The sequence below is a fragment of the Sceloporus occidentalis genome, unplaced genomic scaffold (genome assembly GCF_023333645.1).
Source record: "Sceloporus occidentalis isolate IW3139 unplaced genomic scaffold, rSceOcc1.0.p SCAF_94, whole genome shotgun sequence".
NCBI lineage: Eukaryota > Metazoa > Chordata > Lepidosauria > Squamata > Phrynosomatidae > Sceloporus > Sceloporus occidentalis.
In genome coordinates this window covers 542,049-564,726 of record NW_028317074.1, presented here as the reverse complement: position 1 = coordinate 564,726, position 22,678 = coordinate 542,049, and the positions used below count along the sequence as shown (strand labels likewise).

Sequence of the window (22,678 nt, the reverse complement as noted above, 5' to 3'; positions counted from 1 at the left end):
ACCGGTTCCTTCATTAACCCCCTTCCATATGGGCTGAATGGTTCTTAGCAGCTCTCAGATTCTGTTTACATGTTACTGCACCAGGTTGTTATATGGTTTAACCTACATTCATTAACTTTGTTTTGGTTACAGTGATGTTTTGTCAATTTTATGTACAAATGTTGGTTATTGACTCTGGAGATCGGTTACTTTGGACAATCATGGCTCATTTAAACTACCTGCAAATTTAGGTATGGATTTAGAGAGCCATAAATGATCCAGAACATAAATGTATGATTATAGGTGTAACTTTATGCTAGAAGTGGTCATACTTGGGGTATTAAATTATTACTTTTGTCTTTTTACATGTACAGGTGCTCTTATGGCTAGACAGAAACGGAAAGAAGACATTGAAAAGGGCTTGCAGTTCATTCAGTGAGTTTTATGTGGTCATATGGTTTCATAAAACCTTGCTTATGCCTTGATTTTTATGGATTTTTTACTCACTTTTTCTTATTTTTAACAGATCCACAATACCTTTTCATGGAAGTCAAGATGATTACGAGGTAAATTTTGGAGTCTTCGTAATATGAGATCTTTCTTAGCAAATGTTTTTGGCCTGGCTGGTGTTGGGTAGATGCTACTTTGTGGGTCACTGGAAAGTTAGGGTGTCATATCTGAGGTTTTATTGTAGCCATGTTACCAAATTCATAATCTATTTTCCTGTGTCCAAAAGCATTACATATACATATATTAGATATATTTTTATTCCCTGCATGTGTGTGTGTGTCCAGAACAGACTGACAGCTTTACGAAGAATGACTCGAATGTTTGTTTTTTTGTACATGACTACATCTTTCCATCACTTGAACAGTGAAATAAGTATTTAATGAAAATAATTTGTTAGAAGCATTACTTTACTCTTTTGTTGCATGATTTGTAGAATAATTCAGTAAGTTACAGTTTAATATTCTACTACTTACCTAAGCTGGGTGACAAATAGCAGGTATGCAAATAAAGATATGTACTATGTGAGTGGAGTCAAATGGAGAATGGCTCCAGAGAATTGGCATTGAATTTGGTGTCCTCCTTTTTTTTTGTTCTGGTTTTTCAGGCCTTCTTACAGCAGCTGGTCCGAAACCTATTTGCAGAAGGCAATGAACTGTATCGAGAAAGTAATATTAAGCTGGCATTGGCACAGTACACAGAAGGACTGACTGTTGCGGAATATACAGCCTCCGAGGAGCTAAACATTCCCCAGGAACTACAGTGCAAGCTGTACGTGAACCGATCCTGCTGCTATTACTCAATGGTAAGTTTGCAATCATGATTAAATACCCACAAAGTTGTGTTTTTACCTACATTATAGTACACTTGGTGCTACTTGTGTAGGGAAGTGTATAAACACACTTCCATGGAACCAGAGGCACCTTTTTGAATCCAATGCATATTTGTTTTATTGTTTTTAAAAGAACATTAGTATCATGCTGTCTTACATTATTTTGTCCTATAAAGAGGACAAAGGGTTCCAGCAAGTGATGGTGGGAGGTGATGCAAGCTTAAGTATATGTCACTAACTTTGCCTGGCTAATATCTTTGTTTAGGGTCTGTTTGAGAAGTCACTGGAAGATAGTGAGACTGCACTGAGCTTAGACAAAGAGAGCAAGAGAGCATTGTACCGCAAAGCCAAAGCACTCAGCGAGATCGGGAGGCAGCAGGAGGCATATAGTTGTATCAGCCATAGTCTGCTAGCACTTGTGCAGGTATGCTGCATTTTTTTTATGGTTTATGGTTTTTATGTCTGCTTGCTAGTCTGAGAAGTAAGTAACTACTGTCATTTGATCGTCAGGACGAACGTGTGACACAGCTGGCACAAGATCTTGTGCAGAAATTAGGATTAAAACAACGAAAGGCGTACAAGAGGCCGCAGGTATGAACGTTTTTAGCATTTGTGACTATGATGCAAAGAGCATCCTTTTTATATGTCCACATGGGAAATCACAGAATTTAGACTTTTCCCTTTTTTATTTCTTTCTCTAGTACTCTCTAGTTGCTAAGAGTAATATTTGTATTAAACGTCAAAAAGTTTGACCAAACTGCAGTACACAGCTAATTTCCAGTGGTGTGTATTGGAGGCATATTTATTGGGACGTGTGTTTTGTCTGCTCCAGTATATGACACAAGAATTTGAGATTATATCTTTTGAATTTATTTTTTTTAATGTAATTTATGCATTCTTTATTAAATGAATCGTACTCTCTCCCACAGCAAGAACTCGAAACATTTGGCTTAATCGGCAATGGTTTACCAGTTGGGGGTCAGGTAATATTTCATCTCATTTCTCTTCTCTTGGGGTGTGGCGTGCGTATATATTTTATTCCTAACATCAATGAAATATACGTCCTTTCGAGATGAGTACTGTTTATCTGCTTTGCTGTAAGCAATTATTTATTTGTAGCTCGCAAGCTAACTGTTGTGGGCCCCTAGTGTTTTTGAGCATGTACAATTTCCTTACCATAGCTGAGGTCAACTCTTATACACTTCAAAATTATTACAAGGTCAAAATGTATCAACCTTTCTCTATCACCGGGATATTGATATCTCAGAGTAAATAAAATGGATTACCAAAATACTTGCATTTATAATAGGCAGGGGATGTTTTCCAGCAGTAAGTCTATAGTAGTCCTATAGACAGAAACCAGAATGAGAGATTGCATGTGTTTATGTTGTGGAGCTGATGGTACATTAAACGCGGGGGATTAAGACAGGTAGGAAAGTGTGGTTGCTTGCAGCCTTCTTCAAGCAACACCTTTTGGCACATTAAGATTATGGCATAATGCAGCTGTTTTGAGGCCAAGATCATTTTGAACCCTAAATGGTTTGAAATCATTGGTAATGGCAAACTGGCGTAATGTTTGTTTTTAATTAAGTGAGTAACTTTTTTTTTTTTTTTTTTTTTTTATGTAGTCTTCCCCTAATAACCTGGAATCTGTAGATGATATTTATACAGGTAAGCTTCTAAAGTTGTATAAAAAAAAAAAAGTCATTATTTGTTAATGTGTGCTCATAAAAATGCCACTTTTTAGGACTTACCTGATTTACCATCACATAGTGAACGCAATTTGTTTTACATAAGCGTAATTACAAAATGTGTGACTCGTAGCCTTTTTAACATGTAATTTCCACAATAATTTATATTATGCAAAATATTGTGAACTTTTGTTTTATGCCTTTTCTTTTATTTACAATATCGTATACTGCAGTTCTTAAAACTTTTGTAAAGAAGAGTTGCAGGGATTGCCACGTTTTATTGTCCAGGATTAAATTTAGGTTTATAATAGCTTCCCCTGTGTCATTTCATTTTTCACGAGTCTGAGGGTAAAAAAGAAAAAAGCTAAAAAGTGAATCATCAACACAAGAACTTTATTAACTTTCCACATGTAACAAAACACAAACATTTCATTCAAATAATCACAAGAAGACTGACTTTTCCAGTCCATCTTAGTATTCTTTTTTACACCCCCCTCTCCATTTTCTAGAGATGTCACTTGACCTACCTAATTTTTGTATTCTGATGCAACTAATTTTGTACTTTTTTCTGTGATTTTCATGTTCCCAAATTTGTTCTAGAACTGAGAAGTGGAGTGAACAATTCAATTTGATGTGCATTTAAATTGTATTCCATAACTGGATTAATGTAACTTTTAAATGGAGGAATTGAGTATATGTGCAGATACACAGGCGTGACCTATAAGGAATTCACATTTGATCTTTGCCATGTGTTGTTTTTCTCTGCAGATTTGTCATTGGATTTAAATCAATCTCCATCCTTTCTGGGGAATGACTGTAACAGTAAAGGGTTTGATTTTGCTGCATCTTCGCCTGCTGCAGATTTTCCAGCCTCTACTCTCAATGACTGTGAGGTTATCGGAGATGATGTGGACTCTCTATTGGACTCCGAACTGGTGAGGAAATCACAGTGGATACTTGTGAAAAATTGGCAGTGGAGGTCAATTGCAAGGGATTTGGTTTTTAAATGTGTACTCCAGCCATCATATAGAATTATTTGTCTGTGGTAGCTGCATGGACCCTTTATATCTTCATAATGTTTTTTGCAAATGCATTGGAGGAGCTTTCCCCATTTCTCCAGTCAGCTCCAGCCATGTCTCAGTGAGCTCTGTGGACTGGATTTGGGGCATCCAACAAATGTCGGACCTCCCAGGAGGAGGTCATCTGCTTTTTTAAATTTTTCCATCATGGATGAAAGCATATTAAAGTACTAACAGTGTTAATATGCATTGTTCTTTAGAGCAGGGGTTACCAGACTATCCCTTTTAAATGTTCTATAGCAGCAATCATGTCTTTGTAAATAAGCTTTGATTATACAAAAACACATTTTGTTAGATTAAATACACTGTTTACAGGTTTAGCTTTTATGATGCAGTAACTTTTTAAACCAAGTTTAATTTGGCTAACCTACACCACTCTTATGTGTATACCCAAAGCTTTAAAAGCTTAATATTGAATGAATAATTGCACTCTCGTGTGATGCCCATCACCAGGTGGCAACCTCCTTGCGCTGCAAAACCCTAGTAAATGGATAGTAGTAGATTAGATCCATATACACAACGGGGACTACTTTAAAAAAAAAAAAGCACTTCTGGTGGTGATTGCAACCCTTTTTCTACTGCTCTAGAATTACTATATCTTCCTATTTTGAGGGATAGCTATAGCCACAATTAGTCAACATATTATTTAGCTTAAACTGTTTTGTCCCACAGTATAAGAATTGCAGTAAATGTTACTCATGTATAGGGGTGAGAAACACTGGTGCTGTGGAATATGAAGGGGCCATATAAATCAATACATGATAATAAAAACTCATGTTACTGAAATTCTGTTAATCCACAAGATACCATACTTTTTTCTCCAATACCATATAGATTAACTGTAGATCCATGGAACCTTTAAAACCGGAAAATATACTCAACAATTCTGCGTGTGCCAGTTTAATCCACCTACTTTTGGGGAAATAAAATCATAGTGCTTTGTTCTCCTTTGTCACTGAAGCACATATGTAATCAAAGGGATAATCTCTTTAACTTCTCTTACAGCTCCAACAGCAGACTTCGGCCCTCTCCAGCCAGATACCTCAGTTAATACCAGTGTTTCCGGCTGGGACTCCCTTACTCCCCAGCCTAGGTGTTACTGTACAACCTGCTCCTTCGCCATTGCCCCCGGCTTCTTTTGATTTGTTGGACTCCAGAAAGTTGACAGCACTCCCTCTGAAGTCTGCCTACCAAACAAATCTCCTAATGATTGCAGAGCCGCGTCTAGACACTTTAGACAGCTTTGAAAGGAGCAGAGAAACCCTTGATTGTCTGGATACTTTCCAAAATGGTAAGTGTTGATTACACCAAATGAATCTTCATAGGGTCTACAGAGAGTGCACTGGCTACACTGAAAGACATGCATGCGACCTATAATCCTAGATCTATAATGTACCCCCTACCTTGAAGTATTTCACTCTTTTAGGAAAAAGATATTAGTAAAATGCAAAAGGATTGTCCTCCACAAAAGGGGCATATGTACTGAGTAATCAGACATCAAATCAATCCAAACACCATTATGCCATTACCCTTGAAAATGCAAGCCAACAGAAATAGGTTGGGGTGTGCCACCTCACATCTTTAGTAGTCAATAAAGTTTGTATTCAAGAATCGAGATCACATCGTCAACCTCTTGATGACAATAAACGTGCCAGACACATCATCGGGTTAAACTAGTTTAGAATGCAATTGATTGCTTTCTTCTTTCAGCCAGGGTTGCTCTAATGCATTCATGTCGAGGCATTTAGCAACACCCAAAAAAATGTTAAATACCTGTATCAGTGCTCTCTGGAGCAATCGCATTCGCCCTTTGGAATATGGTGATCAACAATTACGATCTAAGCTCAGCCGGTGTTGTTTAAATGCCTCAATGTCAAGGCAATAAGCAACGCAAAAAACACCAAAAAAAACCCTCCTGGACGGTATGTGATCTCTTTGCCCAGTAAAAAGGTCTGTCTGGTCCCTCTTGAGACCGATGTGCTCCCCCTGCAGGTTGATTACTGGAATGCTGCAATCAACCATACCGGTCAAAGGAGCCCAGCTTTCCATGTGAATAGTAAAATGTTAAAATAGTAAAAAAAAAATATATATATATATATAATTTGTTTAGATTTTTATTTATTTGAAAATACTACAGTGATGTCATCATGACATCATAAGAGGAACCATCCAGTTGCAAGAAATTGTATTAAAAAAAAAAATCCAAAAAAGTTTATTTTTATGAACAAGTCCTATAATTGGCGCTGTATGTTCTTAAAGATCCTGTATAGAAGGTGTTAAAATACCAGCATATTAAATACCCTGGGGTGTCTAGTGTTCAAAAATATATGGTTTGTGCGTAGTAAATTGAATTTGCCGTCTTCGTAGATGTCCCAAATAGGATATAGGTGCAGTATGACCGGATTTAGCTACTTGTATTTATTGCCCTACGGCTTGCATAAAAACATTGGGTATTTCTTGCAAATCTACTCCGCTCTTTATAGCCCTTTTTATGTTCTAATAAGACGATACTTTGTTAAAAGTTGTTCCTTTTTGGCTGCATTGTTTTGCAGTCACTGGGGCCTATGAAGAAAAAAAAAATCACATTAACTACATATTATCCATTAAGGTCAACTGTTTTTACTGATGAAGATGTTCACAAACGTAAAAGTTAATATTGAGGAGGCTCTTGCAGCGACTTTACTGGTATTCTAGTCCATTACAATGAAAATCCATTCTTAGCCATTGTTATATATAACTTGAAAATACACTTAAAAAGAACCCTTTGCAATTCATAGGATTTCCTATAATGTATATTTACATATCCACCCAGCCTAAGCTTCTCGCCATTGAAAAAGCAGATAACCGTTCTATCACAAATAGATAATACGCCATTTCTTAGCTGTCCAAAGGTTTGCATTGTTAATGAATGTGGGGCTACTCAAATATCTTCACCTGCATATACATACTATATGCAATTTAGTAGCTACTTGTGGTTATTTTTTAATACTTGTTTATTATTATTATTGTTTGTACAGACCCCAAAGTTTTGGAATCATCATTATCGAAAGGATGCAAGAATAACAAGGTGAGTAATTTTAACACCTCAACAATCGGATATGCGTATGTGACAGGCGACCTATGCAGTCTGGAGATTCAGATGGTTAAACAAAAATGTAAATACAAGTGGTTTGCAAGCAGGCACTGTAACTCGAAGCAGATTGTCATGTTTCTAGTACCTTCCTGTCTTCCCAGCTCTGAATGTATCTGTGCTGAATAGAGGCGGTATCCCCCATATGCATTTCTCTTTCCCCACCCCAAGCACATTATATTATTCCTGCCAGTCATCTCCAGCACTGGCTCTGCAGTTGCTTCAGATGGGAAGGGGGGGTCTAATGAGACCCCCCCGTGTTCATGCTTGGAAAGCTGTCAGTAGATTTCAATGGGAGTGCTTTCTAGCCTAGAACCTCATCCCAAGGAGGGAACTGGGAGCTGCAGCTTCCTCTCAATGTATTTTTTGTGTAACTAAATCTATATGAAAGTACTTCATTTGCTGTTCAAGGGTGTCCCAGGCACACTGTAGTACCCCCTGTGGGACATGCTTTCTAAATACAAGCAACATGCAAAATAAGAGCGTTGGAAGAAATCAATGCGCATAGATTAACATTTTTGTTTACATCTTTTATTTTCCATCCTACAGCACGGCGTGACCACATTTAATAACTTGTCTCGTATGGTAGACCCTGTGGTGCACACAGGCAGTGTCTCTCCTACTGTGCCAAACAACCCGTTGGCTCAAACCTATGACTTCAAACAGGCATGTCAACAGTGCTACGTGAAGACAGGTACTGACTGTTCAATCTTGTCTCGTTAATTTGACTGCAGACATTAAAATGGCATGATCTAGAGCTAGCTCCGCCATATGGAGTAGCAGAGTCTCTGCTGGTTTGGAGGTGGGGGTGCCACTCTAATAGGTTCTCTCTTGTGTTAGAGAGCAAGTCCACTCAGATCATGCATGCATTGATAGAGTAGTATAAGTGCTACAGCCTGCACAGAGCCGTTTCTGACTCCCGCAGGCAATGTTTTGAATGGCTAGGAGCTATTAGTACAGAAGTAGGCAAAGTGAAAGAGAGAACTAAAACTATGGTGGGGGGCACTTAACTTACCCGGGGCGCTAGAAACCCACCCCACCTTGGGCATCTGGTACAGGGATTGCAAGAGGAGTTGCAATTTAAGCTTATCACCTTTACTGTGTATTATGAATGCCAACAATGTCTTCTTGTAAAAAGGGATAATCTGGACCTCCATAATTCACAGATCAACAATACTCCTTGATGCATAATACAGGGCCAACTGAGCCCTTCTTTCAATATAATCTGTGGGGTTGGCACTTCATAAGGCATAACCTTGGCTCAGGCTTCAGTAAAAAAAACCAAAAACTTAGAATTGCCAAAACACCATCTGGTCTCACACCTAACACTAATTTTCTGGGTCTTTTCATTGCAATTTTATATAGATGTAGATAACCTTGAAACACCTTAGTAGTTCAGCGCACACTGTGATGTGTTTTAGGAGTGACTGCACACTAAACAATATAAATAAGAAAAAACCCACACAAATGAAATTATCAAAACATACTCGTGCATGCAGTATAGTTATAAGGAACCTTAAATAACTTAAATGGCGCGTTTTATAGGTCGCGTCTTATAGTGTGATTTTTCAATTTGTCCTCTCCCTCAGGCCCCAAGGCTTTAGATTATATGCACCAGGAAAAATACGAACACAAATGTAAAAAGGACCTGCTGCTGGCCCGCATGAAGAACTCCGAAAATAAGACCTGGCTCCGGATTCGCCCAAGGCCAATGAAAGTTAACTTTTTAGGTCCTTACATTTTGTGCAAAGGTTAGTTAAAAAGTTTGTGATCTTTTCTGATTCGGCCATATTTAAAAAAAAATAAATAAATATCCGACCTTTGTATATTTTAAAAATTTTTCTTGATAGGGTCTTTTGTATTGTATTAAAAAACATGAATGTAAACCATGTATAAAAGCTAAACAAGTTAAATGGAATTACTTCTATATGGAAACTGCTCAACATAAATTAAAGTAAAAGTGACTCAAAAATATTTAATTTTCTTTATTTTTTAGAATTTGTTTTAAAAAAACACCTCGTGACAAAGGCTGATTTTATTTTTTGTACCCATTGTGACAATGGCCGTTTTTAACATTTCTGCGCTGCTCGTGTTTAGCTGTAATTTTCTTCCTTCCCGTTTACTGAACCCACACAAGTTATTTATTGTTTTTTTTCAGGACAAGAAGGGCTTTCTTTAGATTGTTTTGATTGTATCATATTATTTACTATTAAAAAAAAGAATAAAATAGGGTGAAAAATTTAGAAAAAAATTGCTTTCTAACTTTGTTTAAAAATCTTTTACTCATCTATAAAAGGTAATGAAAAAACCTGCTAAATAGATTCTACTATTTGTCCTGAGTTTAGAAATACCCAATTTTTTTTTTTTATTTTCTTTTGCCTTTTTCTGCACGTTATGTGGCAATAAGTACAGGTAGTTTTTTGCTATTTCAAAACCATTTTTTCCAAATCTGGTAATTCTTCCCCCCATGTGCTATTTCAGGTATCTTTAAAGCTGGCCAATATAATTTACCCCATCAAACCATATATTTTTGAAAACAAGACAACCCAGGGTATTTCAAATGCTAGAATTTCAACTCTTTCCATGCACTAATTCTACCGCCAGTCTTTGTCAAACTTTGTGGTAGACATTTTTTTTCCACACACATTTTACTTCAGGTATGAATTAACAGGTTCTGGTATATGTCACTATCATAAAACACCCCAATATGTGTTCAGCAACATCTCCTTAGTACATCGATGCCTCACTTGAATGATTTTGCCTGGCTGTTTTGGGGGCAAAAGGGCCACATTTGGGGCATGCGCATTTTTCAGTGTTGAACTTTGGCATTTGGTGATCCACATCTATTTGGGTACATCTTTGAGCCCGGCCATTTCAGTGTGCCAAATAAAACCATATATTTTTGAAAACTAGACACCCCAGTGTATTTTAAATGCTGGTATTTTAACTCTTTGCATGCACACATTTTACCACCAGCATTTTTTCACAGTTTGCAGTAGTATTTTTTGTGTATTTTCCCCCACACACAGCTCCTGGTACATGTCGCTGTCACACGACACCCCAATATGTGCTCAGCAACCCCACATGTATGGGTTTGTCGTTTTTTGGGGGAACTAAAAGGCCGCACTTGGGACGTGTGCATTTTTCTAATTGTTTTAAGCTAATTTTAGGGGGAAAAAATAAATATATAGATATATATTTATTTTTGCCTTTTTTTTTAAAAAATAATAAATTTTTTGGAACTTGAAGGTCACATGTGGTGACATCAGTGGGAATTATTTTTACATTTTACTGTTTGTTTTTTTTTAAACTTTTTTTCTTATTATAATTTTTATTTTATGTTTTTATTTATTTTTACTAATCACACTGATTAGAAAGCTGGGCTCCATTGACTTGCATGGTTGAATGCAGTACCTGTATTCAACCTGCAAGTGGAGCCAGAGTTCTCTAGAGGGTCAGGAGACCATCTAGCAAACTTTTTCAACTTTATCTTTTTTTACCGGGCCGCCGCCATCTTGCGGCTGGCGAAGTCACTCGCAGTGGCGGTTGTTACTGCTCTCCGGAGCGGTTACAGCCCGTCCTGGGGTAAGTGTTTGGTGTCGCTGAATGCCTCCTGATCGAGGCATTCCAGCGACACCATTGAAGTTTTAGAGGTTTGCCTCCTAAACACCTTTCAAACAGGCGGACGTTGACGCCCCGGGGAGGGGCCAGGCACGGCCCCTAGTGCCAATCGCGGTGTTGCTGAATGCCTCGAGGTCGAGGCATTAAAAGAACACCGTTTGGGTGCAGAAAGCGAACCAAGATTGCTTTCTGCACCCTTTTAAAGTCATGACGGTCCTGGCATGTCAATTGTCGTTAATCCTTCGTTTTCAGGTGACAAGCCCGGACCGTCAATTGTCATTAAGGGGTTAATTTGTTTCTTTATACACAGTTTGTGACGTCATTCCTTCCAATTGGGGAAATACTTATCACTTTCTAGCTAATTCATATATGTTTAAGCTTTTTTACTTTAATATAACACTATATTATGTTAATTCCAAAAGTAATTATTAATTGCTTGAATATTTTGTTCATGTGCAGATATTCAGAGCCGGCAGGACTGTAAATACGGGGACAGTTGCACCTTTGCATATTACCAGGAAGAGATAGACGTGTGGAACGAGGAGAAAAAAGGAACTCTGCAGCGCGGTCAGCTTTTCCAGGGACTTGGAGGAGCAAAGTTAGGCAGTGTGGCCCGTTTGCTGCAGGAACAGAAAGGCGCTTTCATCTTTTTGTGCCTGGTAATAAGGAATACAGATTGGCAAATGCTTTCTGCACACAGTGGCAAGTTTGTATATAAATATTAAATCTGTTTAACCCCTTGATGACAATTGCCGGTCCGGGCACGTCACGGAAATTCAAGTCGATAACGACAAAAACGGGTGCAGAAAGCGATCTATTTACGCTTTCTGCACCGAAACGGCGTTGCTGTAATGCCTCGACCTCGAGGCATTCAGCAACGCCATTATCGGCAGAAAGGGGCCGTCTCTGGCCCCTCCCCGGGGCGTCAACATCCGCCATGTATGGCGGCGGACGCCCGTTTTAAAAGCGTTTAGGAGGTGATCAATGATCGCCTCCTAAACTTAAATGGTGTCGCTGGAATGCCTCGATCAGGAGGCATCCAGCGACACTAAACACTTACCTGGGGATGGACTGTGACCGCTCCGGAGAGCGGTCACAGCCGCAGCTGCCGGTGATCTTCGCCATCAGCAAGATGGGAAAAAAAAAAAATAAAGATGAAAAGGTTCGCTAGACGGTCTCCTGACCCTCTAGAGAACTCTGGCTCCACTTGCAGGTTGAATATAAGTACTGCATTCAACCATGCAAGTCAATGGAGCTCAGCTTTCTAATCACAGTGTGATTAGAAAAAATAAATTAAAAATAAAATAAAATTAATAATTGGAAAAAAATAGTAAAAAACCAGTAAAATGTAAAAATAATTTCCCACTGATGTCACTATCAGGGGAACCTTCAAGTTGAAAAAAAATGTTAAAAAAATTAAAAAAAAGGCAAAAAAATATATATATATATAAAAAATATATTTTTGTGAGCAAGTCCTAGAATTAGCATATTAGCTTAAAACAATTCTCGCATGGAAAGAGTTAAAATACTGGCATATTAAATGCCCATGGGGTGTCTACTTTTAAAAAATGTATGATTTGATGGGGTAAATTGAATTGGCCGGGTTCAACAAGGTCCCAATTAACACGGGGGGAAGGATGGCCACACATCTAATTTCCAATTAGAAAAATGCACACGTTAAAAAAGGTTTAGTCAGCAGGAACACTTTATTGGTTGCTATTATGCCCCCAAAATCAGTAATTCATAGTCGCCACAGCTGTAGAGAACCTGCCCAGAAAGAGTTTCAGGATTTCTCTAATCAAAAGCTGACCCTGTTGCATCGGATTTGGTGAAGAAACATGAAAACAAATAGAAATCCCATTCTAAATATCTTCTAAAATTAACAGCGATTTGAAGAACAAATGGCACAAGCTATGGTTAATTTTAATACATACATTTAGTGAAATTTAAAATTACGACCCATTGCATTATTCATTTAATGTTACAACAGCTGGTTCTTCTGTATCATCTTGTGATAAAGTGACCTGTCAGCATCTTGTGTTGGCTACTGCTTTCTCTAACAGACTCCCCTGTTTATATAGCATTATGAACTCTGAATCTCGGCTATTTTATTTCAGGCTTGTTTTGACAGCAAACCACAAATCATCAGTAAGAGAAGTATTGAGAAACCAGATTTCTGCACAAACCCGGACACCCAGCACCGCTTCTCAGACCACAAGTAAGTATAGCACGCCTACCCCTGCTGGCATCTAACATTAGTTAGTAAGAATGGTCCAGAAGAGCCTATTTATGCAGATGTTTAGACTACAGGACCAAACCACGGCTTTTACTAGTTTACCGTTCTGTTAACACTTTAAGAGAAAACCTGCACTGTTTTGGTTAATGCTAAACCACTTCATAGGCTGGGGAATATGTTTTGATGTAGCTAGTTACTATTTTAGTATCGGTCCTGTGCTCATAAATGCTCTTTCTATGGACAGGTGTCTGGTTCATGTGCTAAACCTGAGTACTGTAAGGTACTCCAAGATTCGGCAGCTGCAGCCGCGTTTCCAGATGGAGATGTGTAGACACGATCAGCAGAGTGGTTGCACCCAAGAAGACGCCTGCAATTTTGCACACAGCCATATTGAACTATGTGTCTGGAAGTTGCAGAGGCAATATGGTACCTTACTAACAGTTCGTTTTTTCCTTTTTTATTCGGAGTATATTAAGTTCAGAGTGTGCAGTACCCCTTCACAGCATAGCAGAATTAGAAATAGAATAACAGAATAACCAACTTCCCCAATTCATACTATGTCTATATGTGCCAGCAAGCATTGGACACAAGTCCGTTCTCATTGCTTCCCAACCAAACTTACCTGAGGACTAGGATTGGGGTACATACAATTTGTGCCTTTGTGATTACCTTTAATAACCACTAAGCTAGAAACACTCCAATGTTTTCCTTCATATTAAGTATAATAATCGGTGGCTTGTGAGTATGACCTACCTCAGTTCCTTTTCATCCTATGAGATGCTAAGTCCAAGAGTGTAAAGGGTTTAGTGCTGGGATTTTTTTATTTTATTTTTTTCTTCTTCTAAACCCCACATTTTTCTGCATGCTTATGCATACAATAATTTGAGATTGTACAAGCAGCAAATGGCATTGTGTACTCCTCACGTTTGCATATATGTCAGTGCAAATCATTACTTCTTGTGTGTAGTACATTTTTACACCCATGATTTTACACCTATGCATTTTAGTTTGGAAGCCATCACCAAAGTAATAGAGCTTTTTACCATGGAACAGAAAATTAATAGGGGCTGCATAATATGTATATATAGTAATGGTACCTTTGGAAGACATGGGGTTTTTAAAAAGTATAATAATGCTTTCACCACTGACATCGAAAGCATAGTGAATGTGTCATTCAAGGTGTTCTTATGTGCAAGTCATTAACCTTTCTCATGTCTCTTCATAACAGGAATGTCACATGATGCCATTGTGCAAGACTCTGAGCAAATCTACAAAGTGTCTGAACCCAAAGCCAAGGTTTGTACTTGACAAATGCCTGCCTTTCATTTAATATAAATGGCTACTTCCAAGACTAGGCAATGAATAAAGTGACGCTTTAATAATTTAGGACGCTGCAGTCCAAGACTTGCTATAGTTTTCAGATTGGACTCGTGCGTGGCTCCATCGGCTTCTATACATTATTGGAGGACACTGTTTTTCATTTATGGTATGTTGGGTAAACATAGAAACTTAGAATTTGACAGGTAAAACAAGACTTGGGTTTGTTTCCATTGCTTATATTTTGGTATTCTGTGTGTTTTTGCTAGTCTCTCTTATATTTATGCTCATACTTGTATCAGTTGGGTCCATTTTAGCCTCAACATAAATAAATCACCTTAAAATGTAGGGCATTCCATATTTCTTGCCCCTGCTTCTTTGCATATGCATAACTTGGTAAAAAAAAGAGCAATTTGTAGTACAAAAGCTTTTTTTGTTCCATCGACTGAAACTACATGAGAGAGTGAGAGACAAAAGACACGCCAGACACAATTCATTATTTGCTGGACATGACTGCACCGGGTTACAATAAAGAATGTTTTGAGATATTCAGATCCTTTCAATATAACATTAATATGATCCATAAAGACTAGCGTAGCAGTATGAATGCATAATGTTATTTTAATCGTATATCTAGATAGATCTGGAATACATAATTCCCCTTTTATTTAAAAAAAGCATGCTGGACCTTTTTGTCTTATGCATTTTTGACAGGGAAAGGCTTGATATTCCTTGGTCCTGCAGAGGTGGTATAAAGTTACATGTTACACGGTGTGAAGCCTGTCCCACCCTGCAGGGCCGGGGATGTACCTATTCCACACACTGCATTCTGTTTCACATTCGCGGAAGCACATTCTCTGGCAGAGGCACCAAGAGCATTAACCCTTTTAACATCTTGTGCATAAATGTCTATTGATATACATACTTCTTAGTGCGAAAATAAATGTTTAGTTGGGTAGTGCACTCGCCTCGACTTGGGAAACAGAATTCCATACGCATTGAGATCTAACAGGGCTTTATGATTGATTCTTGTATACTAAGGATATGTCGGGCCATGGGGACAAATGCCTCTTGGCTGGTCTGATGTATAAGGGTTTTTGACAAATATCAGGAGTTGTGTAAAGGTCCGTTTAGTCTCATCCCCTGATCTAAGAGTTGCTAGATTTTCCCGTCTCTGTATTAGTCTGAAGACTATTAGTCCTGCGGAGATTAAACAACCAGGCATCTGCCACAATATCTATTAAAATGCTACTAATTCAGTCGTTTTAACTGGTGAAATCTAATGACCAAGATAATCTGTCTGCAATCGACAATAAATCAGTATACACAGAGTAATTTTGTATTGTTCACAAACCAGCCTATTTTTGTTTTCAGATATATTGGCTATAATGTGCTGAGAGTAGGGCTGCAACTAACGATTATTTTCATAATCGATTAGTTGGCCGATTATTTTTTCGATTAATCGGGTAAAAAAAAATATGCAAATTTTTCGTTTATTTAAAATAAAAACTTATAATTTACAATGGCATTTCACGATTCGCCTTCTTATTTTACTGACATAATAATTGCCTTATGCCTTATAGCCCCCTATATGCCACTGATATGCAACTGTGCCCCCTGATATGCCTTATAGCCCCATATATGCCACAGTGCCCTCCTGATATGCCTTATAGCCCCCTATATGCCTTATAGCCCCCTATATGCCTTATAGCCCCCTATATGCCTTTTACCCTTGATATGCCACCATGCCCCGATATGCCTTTTATCCCTATATGCCACTGTGCCCCCTGATATGCCTTATAGCCCCTTTATGCCACTGTGCCCCCTGATATGTCTTATGCCACCCCGATATAAGAAAAACTGACATCACTAAAATTATTTTTTTATATTTATTTAAATATAGACAAAAAAAATACACAATACAATATAAATATATGGACAATAAATCAAATATTATAGACATCAAAAAAAAACCACAAATGCACATAATTAATAGATCCCGCAAAAATTCTACCTGCCCCACCAGGGGTTAATACATCAACAGAAGAAACACAGGGCAAATGAGCATAAAAATAAAGATACTTACCCAGTGCTGCTTACTTGTCCTGTTTTTCTTCTGTTGATATATTAACCCCTGGTGGGGCAGGTGGAAGTGGCAGTACACAGTGCACATCGCGCACTAAAATCCAAATCCCCTGCAGCGCTACACGGGACCTGGATCCTCTCCGGCAGCCGGTAGGGGTCTGTGCGATGCGCGCAGACAGCCGCTTCTCCCCTCCGCTTCCATTGGGGCTTCCATGATGGAAGCCGCACCGGAAGGTCACGTGACGCCGGGTTCAGTAATAGAGACCCCGGCGGGAAGTGGAGGGGAGAAGAAGCGGAGGATATCTGCGTGTTTTGCACAGACCCTCACCGGGTGGCAGGGGAGGGTCCAGATCTCCTGCAGCTTTGCGGGGGGTCTGGATTCTACAGTTATAATCCGATCTCTCTACGGGAGTTTTTCAGAGCGTTTGCTCTGAAAAACATAATTTTATAAATCGATAAAAATCGATTCAACTAATCGATTATGAAAATCGTTGACAACGATTTTCATAATCGATTATTATCGATTTTATCGATTCGTTGTTGCAGCCCTAGCTGAGAGTAGATTAGCCTTGTTATAGCTGGAAGTAGAAGGTCATCCCTTGTTTGTGCTCGGACCGTTGCCTCGGACCTGCATATGGCACTGGCGCTGCTCACTGCACGCTTTGGGTTTTTTTAATCAGTGCACTAGTGTTCTTTTGTTTTCGGAAATAAGTTAAGCATTGTTGGGTCACCGAAGACTTCAGTGGGTCTCCTCTTGGGGAGATCCTAGAAGATGCGGCCTTCCCAAGGCTTAGGTTTGGGGAGGGAAGGAAGGGGTGGCACATCCCCTTGTTGGACTACGGCCTCAGAAGACAAAGTTTGGGGACCGATCACTTTTTTAAAACTTTTTATTTATTTTTGTTCCAGTGGATGGGACGGGGGGGGGGGGGGGGGGGGCGACAATGCCTGGGGCTCCCATTTTAGAAAAAAAACTTAACAGCAGCCTCCAGGCTTGCAGATAAAGGACTTTTTTTGGAACAAGATGAGATATAGCCAGGAATGCTAATCAACAGTGTATAGAACACTGTAATTTTAGCTAAAAGAGAGAAAATCTTTGCTTATAGGACTTTGGTGTATAGTGGTAATAACACCTTTTATTGGCGTAGAAGGTAGTAACTAAATGCGTAAGTACACGCAGTACATAATGCACATATTATGTTTACACATGTACAAAAGTAGATCTTGTTTGTTTTCTGCAACTTGCCCATTCCAATTCTTCAGATTTGCAGGTTGTTCAGGGTACACTTATCTCTTTTTTTACATTGCTCATGTTTTTAAATATCTTGTTGTACAGGTGTAAATGTTCTTATATTAATCATTAGTCTTATGTACTATATATGTTTGACTTTCTGTCTACCCGGTTCAGCTTGTGTAATTCTGTATGCATTTGTATACAAGTATTCCATGTATATGCTGCTTGTTATTCACGTGAAAGAACAACAGTCGAGGATAACATCCTTTCCATGTAGGAGCGATTTCAGCTGCCTTGTATCTCTTCCGGTAACATTTCACATTTCCCGTCACTAGCCCCTAGATATGAAGATGAAGTTTGTCTGTGGGCAGTGTTTGCGGAATGGCCGAGAAGTTGAAGCTGATCGAGATGGCAAATACTGCACAGCAAAAGCCAGGCACAGGTATGGTAAAATAATGTATCCCTATATCTTCCAAGAATAAGTGTCCTGGTTAAAAGTTCTGTGATCTCTGCAAATCCTGGATTATGAAAAACATTTTTTATCAAATGGAAGGGATGTGTTTTTATTGTGGTCCCCCCTGTTCCGTGGCCAAGGATGCAATGTGTAACACACTAGAGGCTTGTTATATGCACGAACATGTATAGATAATACTACAAGAAACACAGTGTGGTAGAAGAAAAAAAATCTTTTTAAAAAATGTAATCATCTGGTCTGCATCACTCTAATCCTACACAGCGCTTGGTACCGGTAGCAGATCCTTTCAATATGTGCCTTAGAAGTAAAAAAATTTTTACTCATGAAGAACAAACAGAATTAAAAAAAACCAGATAATATTACACTGTGGAATTTGTTCAATAAGTGCACCAATGCAAATGTTACATGTATTCTTTGTTCATTATGAAACTCATTTTATGTTAAACACTAAACTACTTCCTGTTTTTTCTTGGAAGCTGGTCAAAAGACAAAAGAGTCCTGCTTGTTATGTCAAAGTCCAAGAAAAAGTGGATGCCTGTCCGACCCCTGCCATCTGTTCGCTTGTTTCCGCAGCAGTATGATGTAAGAGTCTTGGATTTACGCACGCGTGTGTGTGTAAAGTTATTCATTGATGCCTTATATTTGGGCCAGTGTAAAAAAATGGCACAAACTCTCAGTACTATAGCAGTCTTCCTCATACGGAAATTCCATCGGACTAACAGACAGGGTGAGCCTAGGGTTAGTGTGGCCTCAATGCAGCATTTCTTCCATCCCCATAAAGAGAACACATGAGCATACTAATGTGCAAACTCCCTCTGACACTCACTCACTCCAACGCCATACATTTACATATGCGTACACACACTATCTCCCTCCTCTCCCTTGTACCACTAACCTTGACACTTAAGCACCCTACACTGACACACACACACCGTTACCAGATACTAACACATACTTAAGCTAACCATACGTTAACATACACACACTCTAACGCCATATCCTGACATGCACTCATGCTAACACTATGCGGTAACACACACACACTAACAGCACAAACTCTAAATGCTAACGTTAAACACGTACACGCACACTCCTCTGCCATACACTAACACATTTACTCTAAACGACACACATATACATACACACTCCTGCTTACCTCAGGAGGAGCCCTGTGTTCACTGCAGCTTACACGGTGCAAGCTGCCACTATTACCGCAAGGTCAACAAATGTTGGGTACCCTCTGAAGCAAGCAAGCAAGCAAGCAATCAGATTTTTAGTTTAGATACGTACCAAAAAGGCTATTGTGTCACTACATTTAGTCTCCAACCACGTACACGTAACTGCTATTAACAAGACACTTGTGTTGTATAGTGCACAGGCATCAGGGCTGGCCCAAGGCAAAATGCCGCCTGGGGCGAATTTTAAAATGCCGCCCCCCCCCCCCCCCCGTTATCTACCCTTCCTCTCCCTCAGTCCCTGCCGCCCCCCCCCCCCCCTTGTACTTACCTTTCAGCAGTCCTGCGGCGAGTCTCCCTGTTTGGTCTCGGTGTCGGCTTGTAATGCTGAGGGCCGGATCTTCCCGCACTCAGCATTACAAGCCGGCACCGAGACCGAACAGGGAGACTCGCCGCAGAGGAGAGAGAGAGAGGGGCGCCGAGCGGGTACTGACAGCTTGGTAAGCGAAAACCACTTGGCGCCCCTTTCTCTTTCTCTTTCGCTTTAAAAAAAAAAAAAAAGGGGCGGGAAAGTGCCGCCCCTTAAAAAGTGCCGCCTGGAGCGGTTACCCCCACTTGGCTCCATTGTCGGGCCGGCCCTGACAGGCATATGGTGCACAAACATGCCAAATTAAAACTTGTGTAACTTCTTAAAAAATTGGAAAAGAGGAAACAAATATGTATTCAGGATGAACCGTTATCCAGGTACATAAAAAAATATTGCTCTGTAACAGTGAATAGGCTGCAGACTTACCGTAATCTTTTTATTCTGTGCTGTTTTGCCAAATCATGATGTCATAGTTGATATTTGAGGTGAAGTGGGTTAGGCAAGTAGGTCCTGTATGTAGTGTGCAGCCCTTGGCTTTTATAGTGTGATAACTGCTTTGCTGCCCATCTTTCCCCAAACACAGATTTGTGTTCATGTTCAGAATGGAAGAAAATGCCATTATATTGGGAACTGCACCTTTGCACACAGCACAGAAGAGAAGGATATGTGGACGTTTATGAAGGAGAATAAGGGTGAGTGGTTTTAATTGATGGGATGTGGATGCTTCATTAAGTGCACATTGAGCACAGTTCTGAAGAATATTAGTATTTATTTTTAGAGGCAAGGTATGCACCTTTGCTGCCAATCATTTCTGGGGTGTTTCTTGATATAATACCTATAATAGTACTTATAGATTCTTTACACTGAATTTTACATTTTCCGGTAAGGAAATGTTGATTTGTTACATTCTATCAAGGTCTTTACTAGTAGTAAGAATTTTATTGTTTGGAATGTTTTTTTTGTCGCCAGCACAGTACTTTATAGGTAGATAGATACATATAAAAAGTGTGTGTGTGTGTGTATATGTATGTATATATTATATATATATAGCTAGAAATGTATTCTTTATTTCACGTGCTGTTACGTTGGCTTTTGTCATCTTGTAAAGTATTTTTCCTAACGCTTTGCTGTCCCTTCTCCAGTCTTGGATCTTCAGCTGCTTTTTGAGTTAAGTGCAAAGAATAATGGCTCAGCAGACAAAGCTGTGGCAGGAGCACCCATTCCTCAGAAGGAAGCAGAGAAGCAGATCCTGATGCCAACAGATTATGCAGATGATATGGTACTTTTCTTCATCTACAACCATTAAACCGTGTATAGGCATTCAAGGCGAAGGGGAGCTGCCATTAATACTATATACAGACAAATATCTGTACATGTTTCTCTCCTATTGCTTGTGAATTACAGTGTCCAAGAGACAACAGCCTTTTGCTTGATGTGGAAGGCTCAACACTACATAGGGATGAGAGGCTTATATTTCCTTGGTAAAATACACAGGAAAGATGGGGTGGGAAAAATAGAAAACATTTATGTGGCAGATTAAGGGTGGGAAAAGAATAAAATAGAAAGAAGCTATAAAACGTATAAAACCAAAGCATTTCAATAAAACACTGGCTTGCAATAAGTGAGTGGTAGATTTTACAGGGACTCTCTGGCTCAGTACAAATATAGAACATATATTACAAAATTTTATGTTTGGGATAATTACAGTTCAAGGATACAAATCAAACATTAGAGGGATGGGATGACAGATTGTGGTGTAGGCATGAGGGGAACATTGTTTCACATTGTGTTTTACACTTTATCTCTACATATCTGGGTTCCAAACCTTACTATAATTATTGCATACGATGGGCAATTGTGCTTAGTCCATTTCCATTACCTGAACACAGGTTGACGTGGACACCTGTTACATAGTTCTCTTTTCTGCAAAGTCCTATTTCTTTGTGGTTTCCTATAGAAACCCTGTCCGTACAATTAAAACCCATCGTGATATACCTTTTAAAAGATTAACAGCAACATTTGTCTTCGTGTTTTCCCTGAAAAGACTAGTTTCCATTGCTATCTGTGTGGAAAGACCAGCAATAGTGAAAAGCAGTGGCAGAAGCATATCCAGTCGGATAAGCATAAAGAGAAACTAGCTACTGTGGAAAAAGATGAAAGCACTTAGAATTTCTGATTTCTCCCTGGAGAATTCCAACTTCGTGAAAGGTGAGATTATAGACTTATCGTATTGAACATTTGTTAAGGAAATCAATTCATGCTAGGCAAAATATGAAAAAATAGACCCAAAACTCTGTCCTAGCCCCCATTTAGAATCAGGGACATTTTCCCTTTACTTATATTTTATTTTGGATAGAGAATGGTAGTCATCACATCAAAAAATGTGGTACACCTCAAGGTTGGGATGACTTAATTTATTCTTTGTCTGTGGCTTGCAGTTTTGTAGATCTTGCATCCCAAATTACCTTTTTTCTACTTTCATTCCTGGTACAGAGACCCAAAGATATTACAGTAAGGCCAGCTTCCCATTTGCTAACTGAAAGAACGCCTGGAGCAGAGGGTTTCCAAAGCACATAAAGACATGCTCCTGGAACAAAGTAGCTGTGACTTTCGCAAATGCACCTTCCAACTTACGGATGTTGAAGAATGGAGAACAGAGGCAGCGGGAATCAGCACCAGTAAAAAAAAAAAAGACAAAAAACCATCGTAATCCTTCTCTAGGGGCCCCTGCTGAACATGAGTCTTACAAATGCCCCTGCTTCAAAACAAAGATCTATAGTTTTAAGTCTCTGATCTTGCTTTTTTTCTTTCTTTCTTTCCAATCCACAGTATTGAGACCATTGTTTTGTACCAGTGCAGTTTGTCATAATTAGGGTTGGTTCCTGAATTAACGTGCATACATGTGTGTTATAACTTTGGTCTAAACATCAGAGCAATTTAGGAGTTGCCACTT

General features: G+C 39.0%; 1 protein-coding gene across 1 annotated transcript; it reads left to right on the top strand.

The window, feature by feature from the left end:
- Positions 1 to 361: 361 nt before the first annotated feature.
- LOC149284357 (zinc finger CCCH domain-containing protein 7B-like) lies at positions 362 to 21,937 on the top strand. The gene is given in 22 exon segments (XM_089496786.1): positions 362 to 414; positions 506 to 545; positions 1,094 to 1,291; positions 1,584 to 1,742; positions 1,829 to 1,909; positions 2,248 to 2,301; positions 2,947 to 2,989; positions 3,778 to 3,944; positions 5,094 to 5,379; positions 7,106 to 7,155; positions 7,768 to 7,912; positions 8,808 to 8,969; positions 11,299 to 11,498; positions 12,957 to 13,057; positions 13,320 to 13,501; positions 14,304 to 14,375; positions 17,630 to 17,644; positions 18,051 to 18,150; positions 18,660 to 18,765; positions 20,309 to 20,417; positions 20,868 to 21,004; positions 21,770 to 21,937. Coding segments are annotated over 22 exon segments (2,628 nt in total).
- The last annotated feature ends 741 nt before the right edge of the window (positions 21,938 to 22,678 follow it).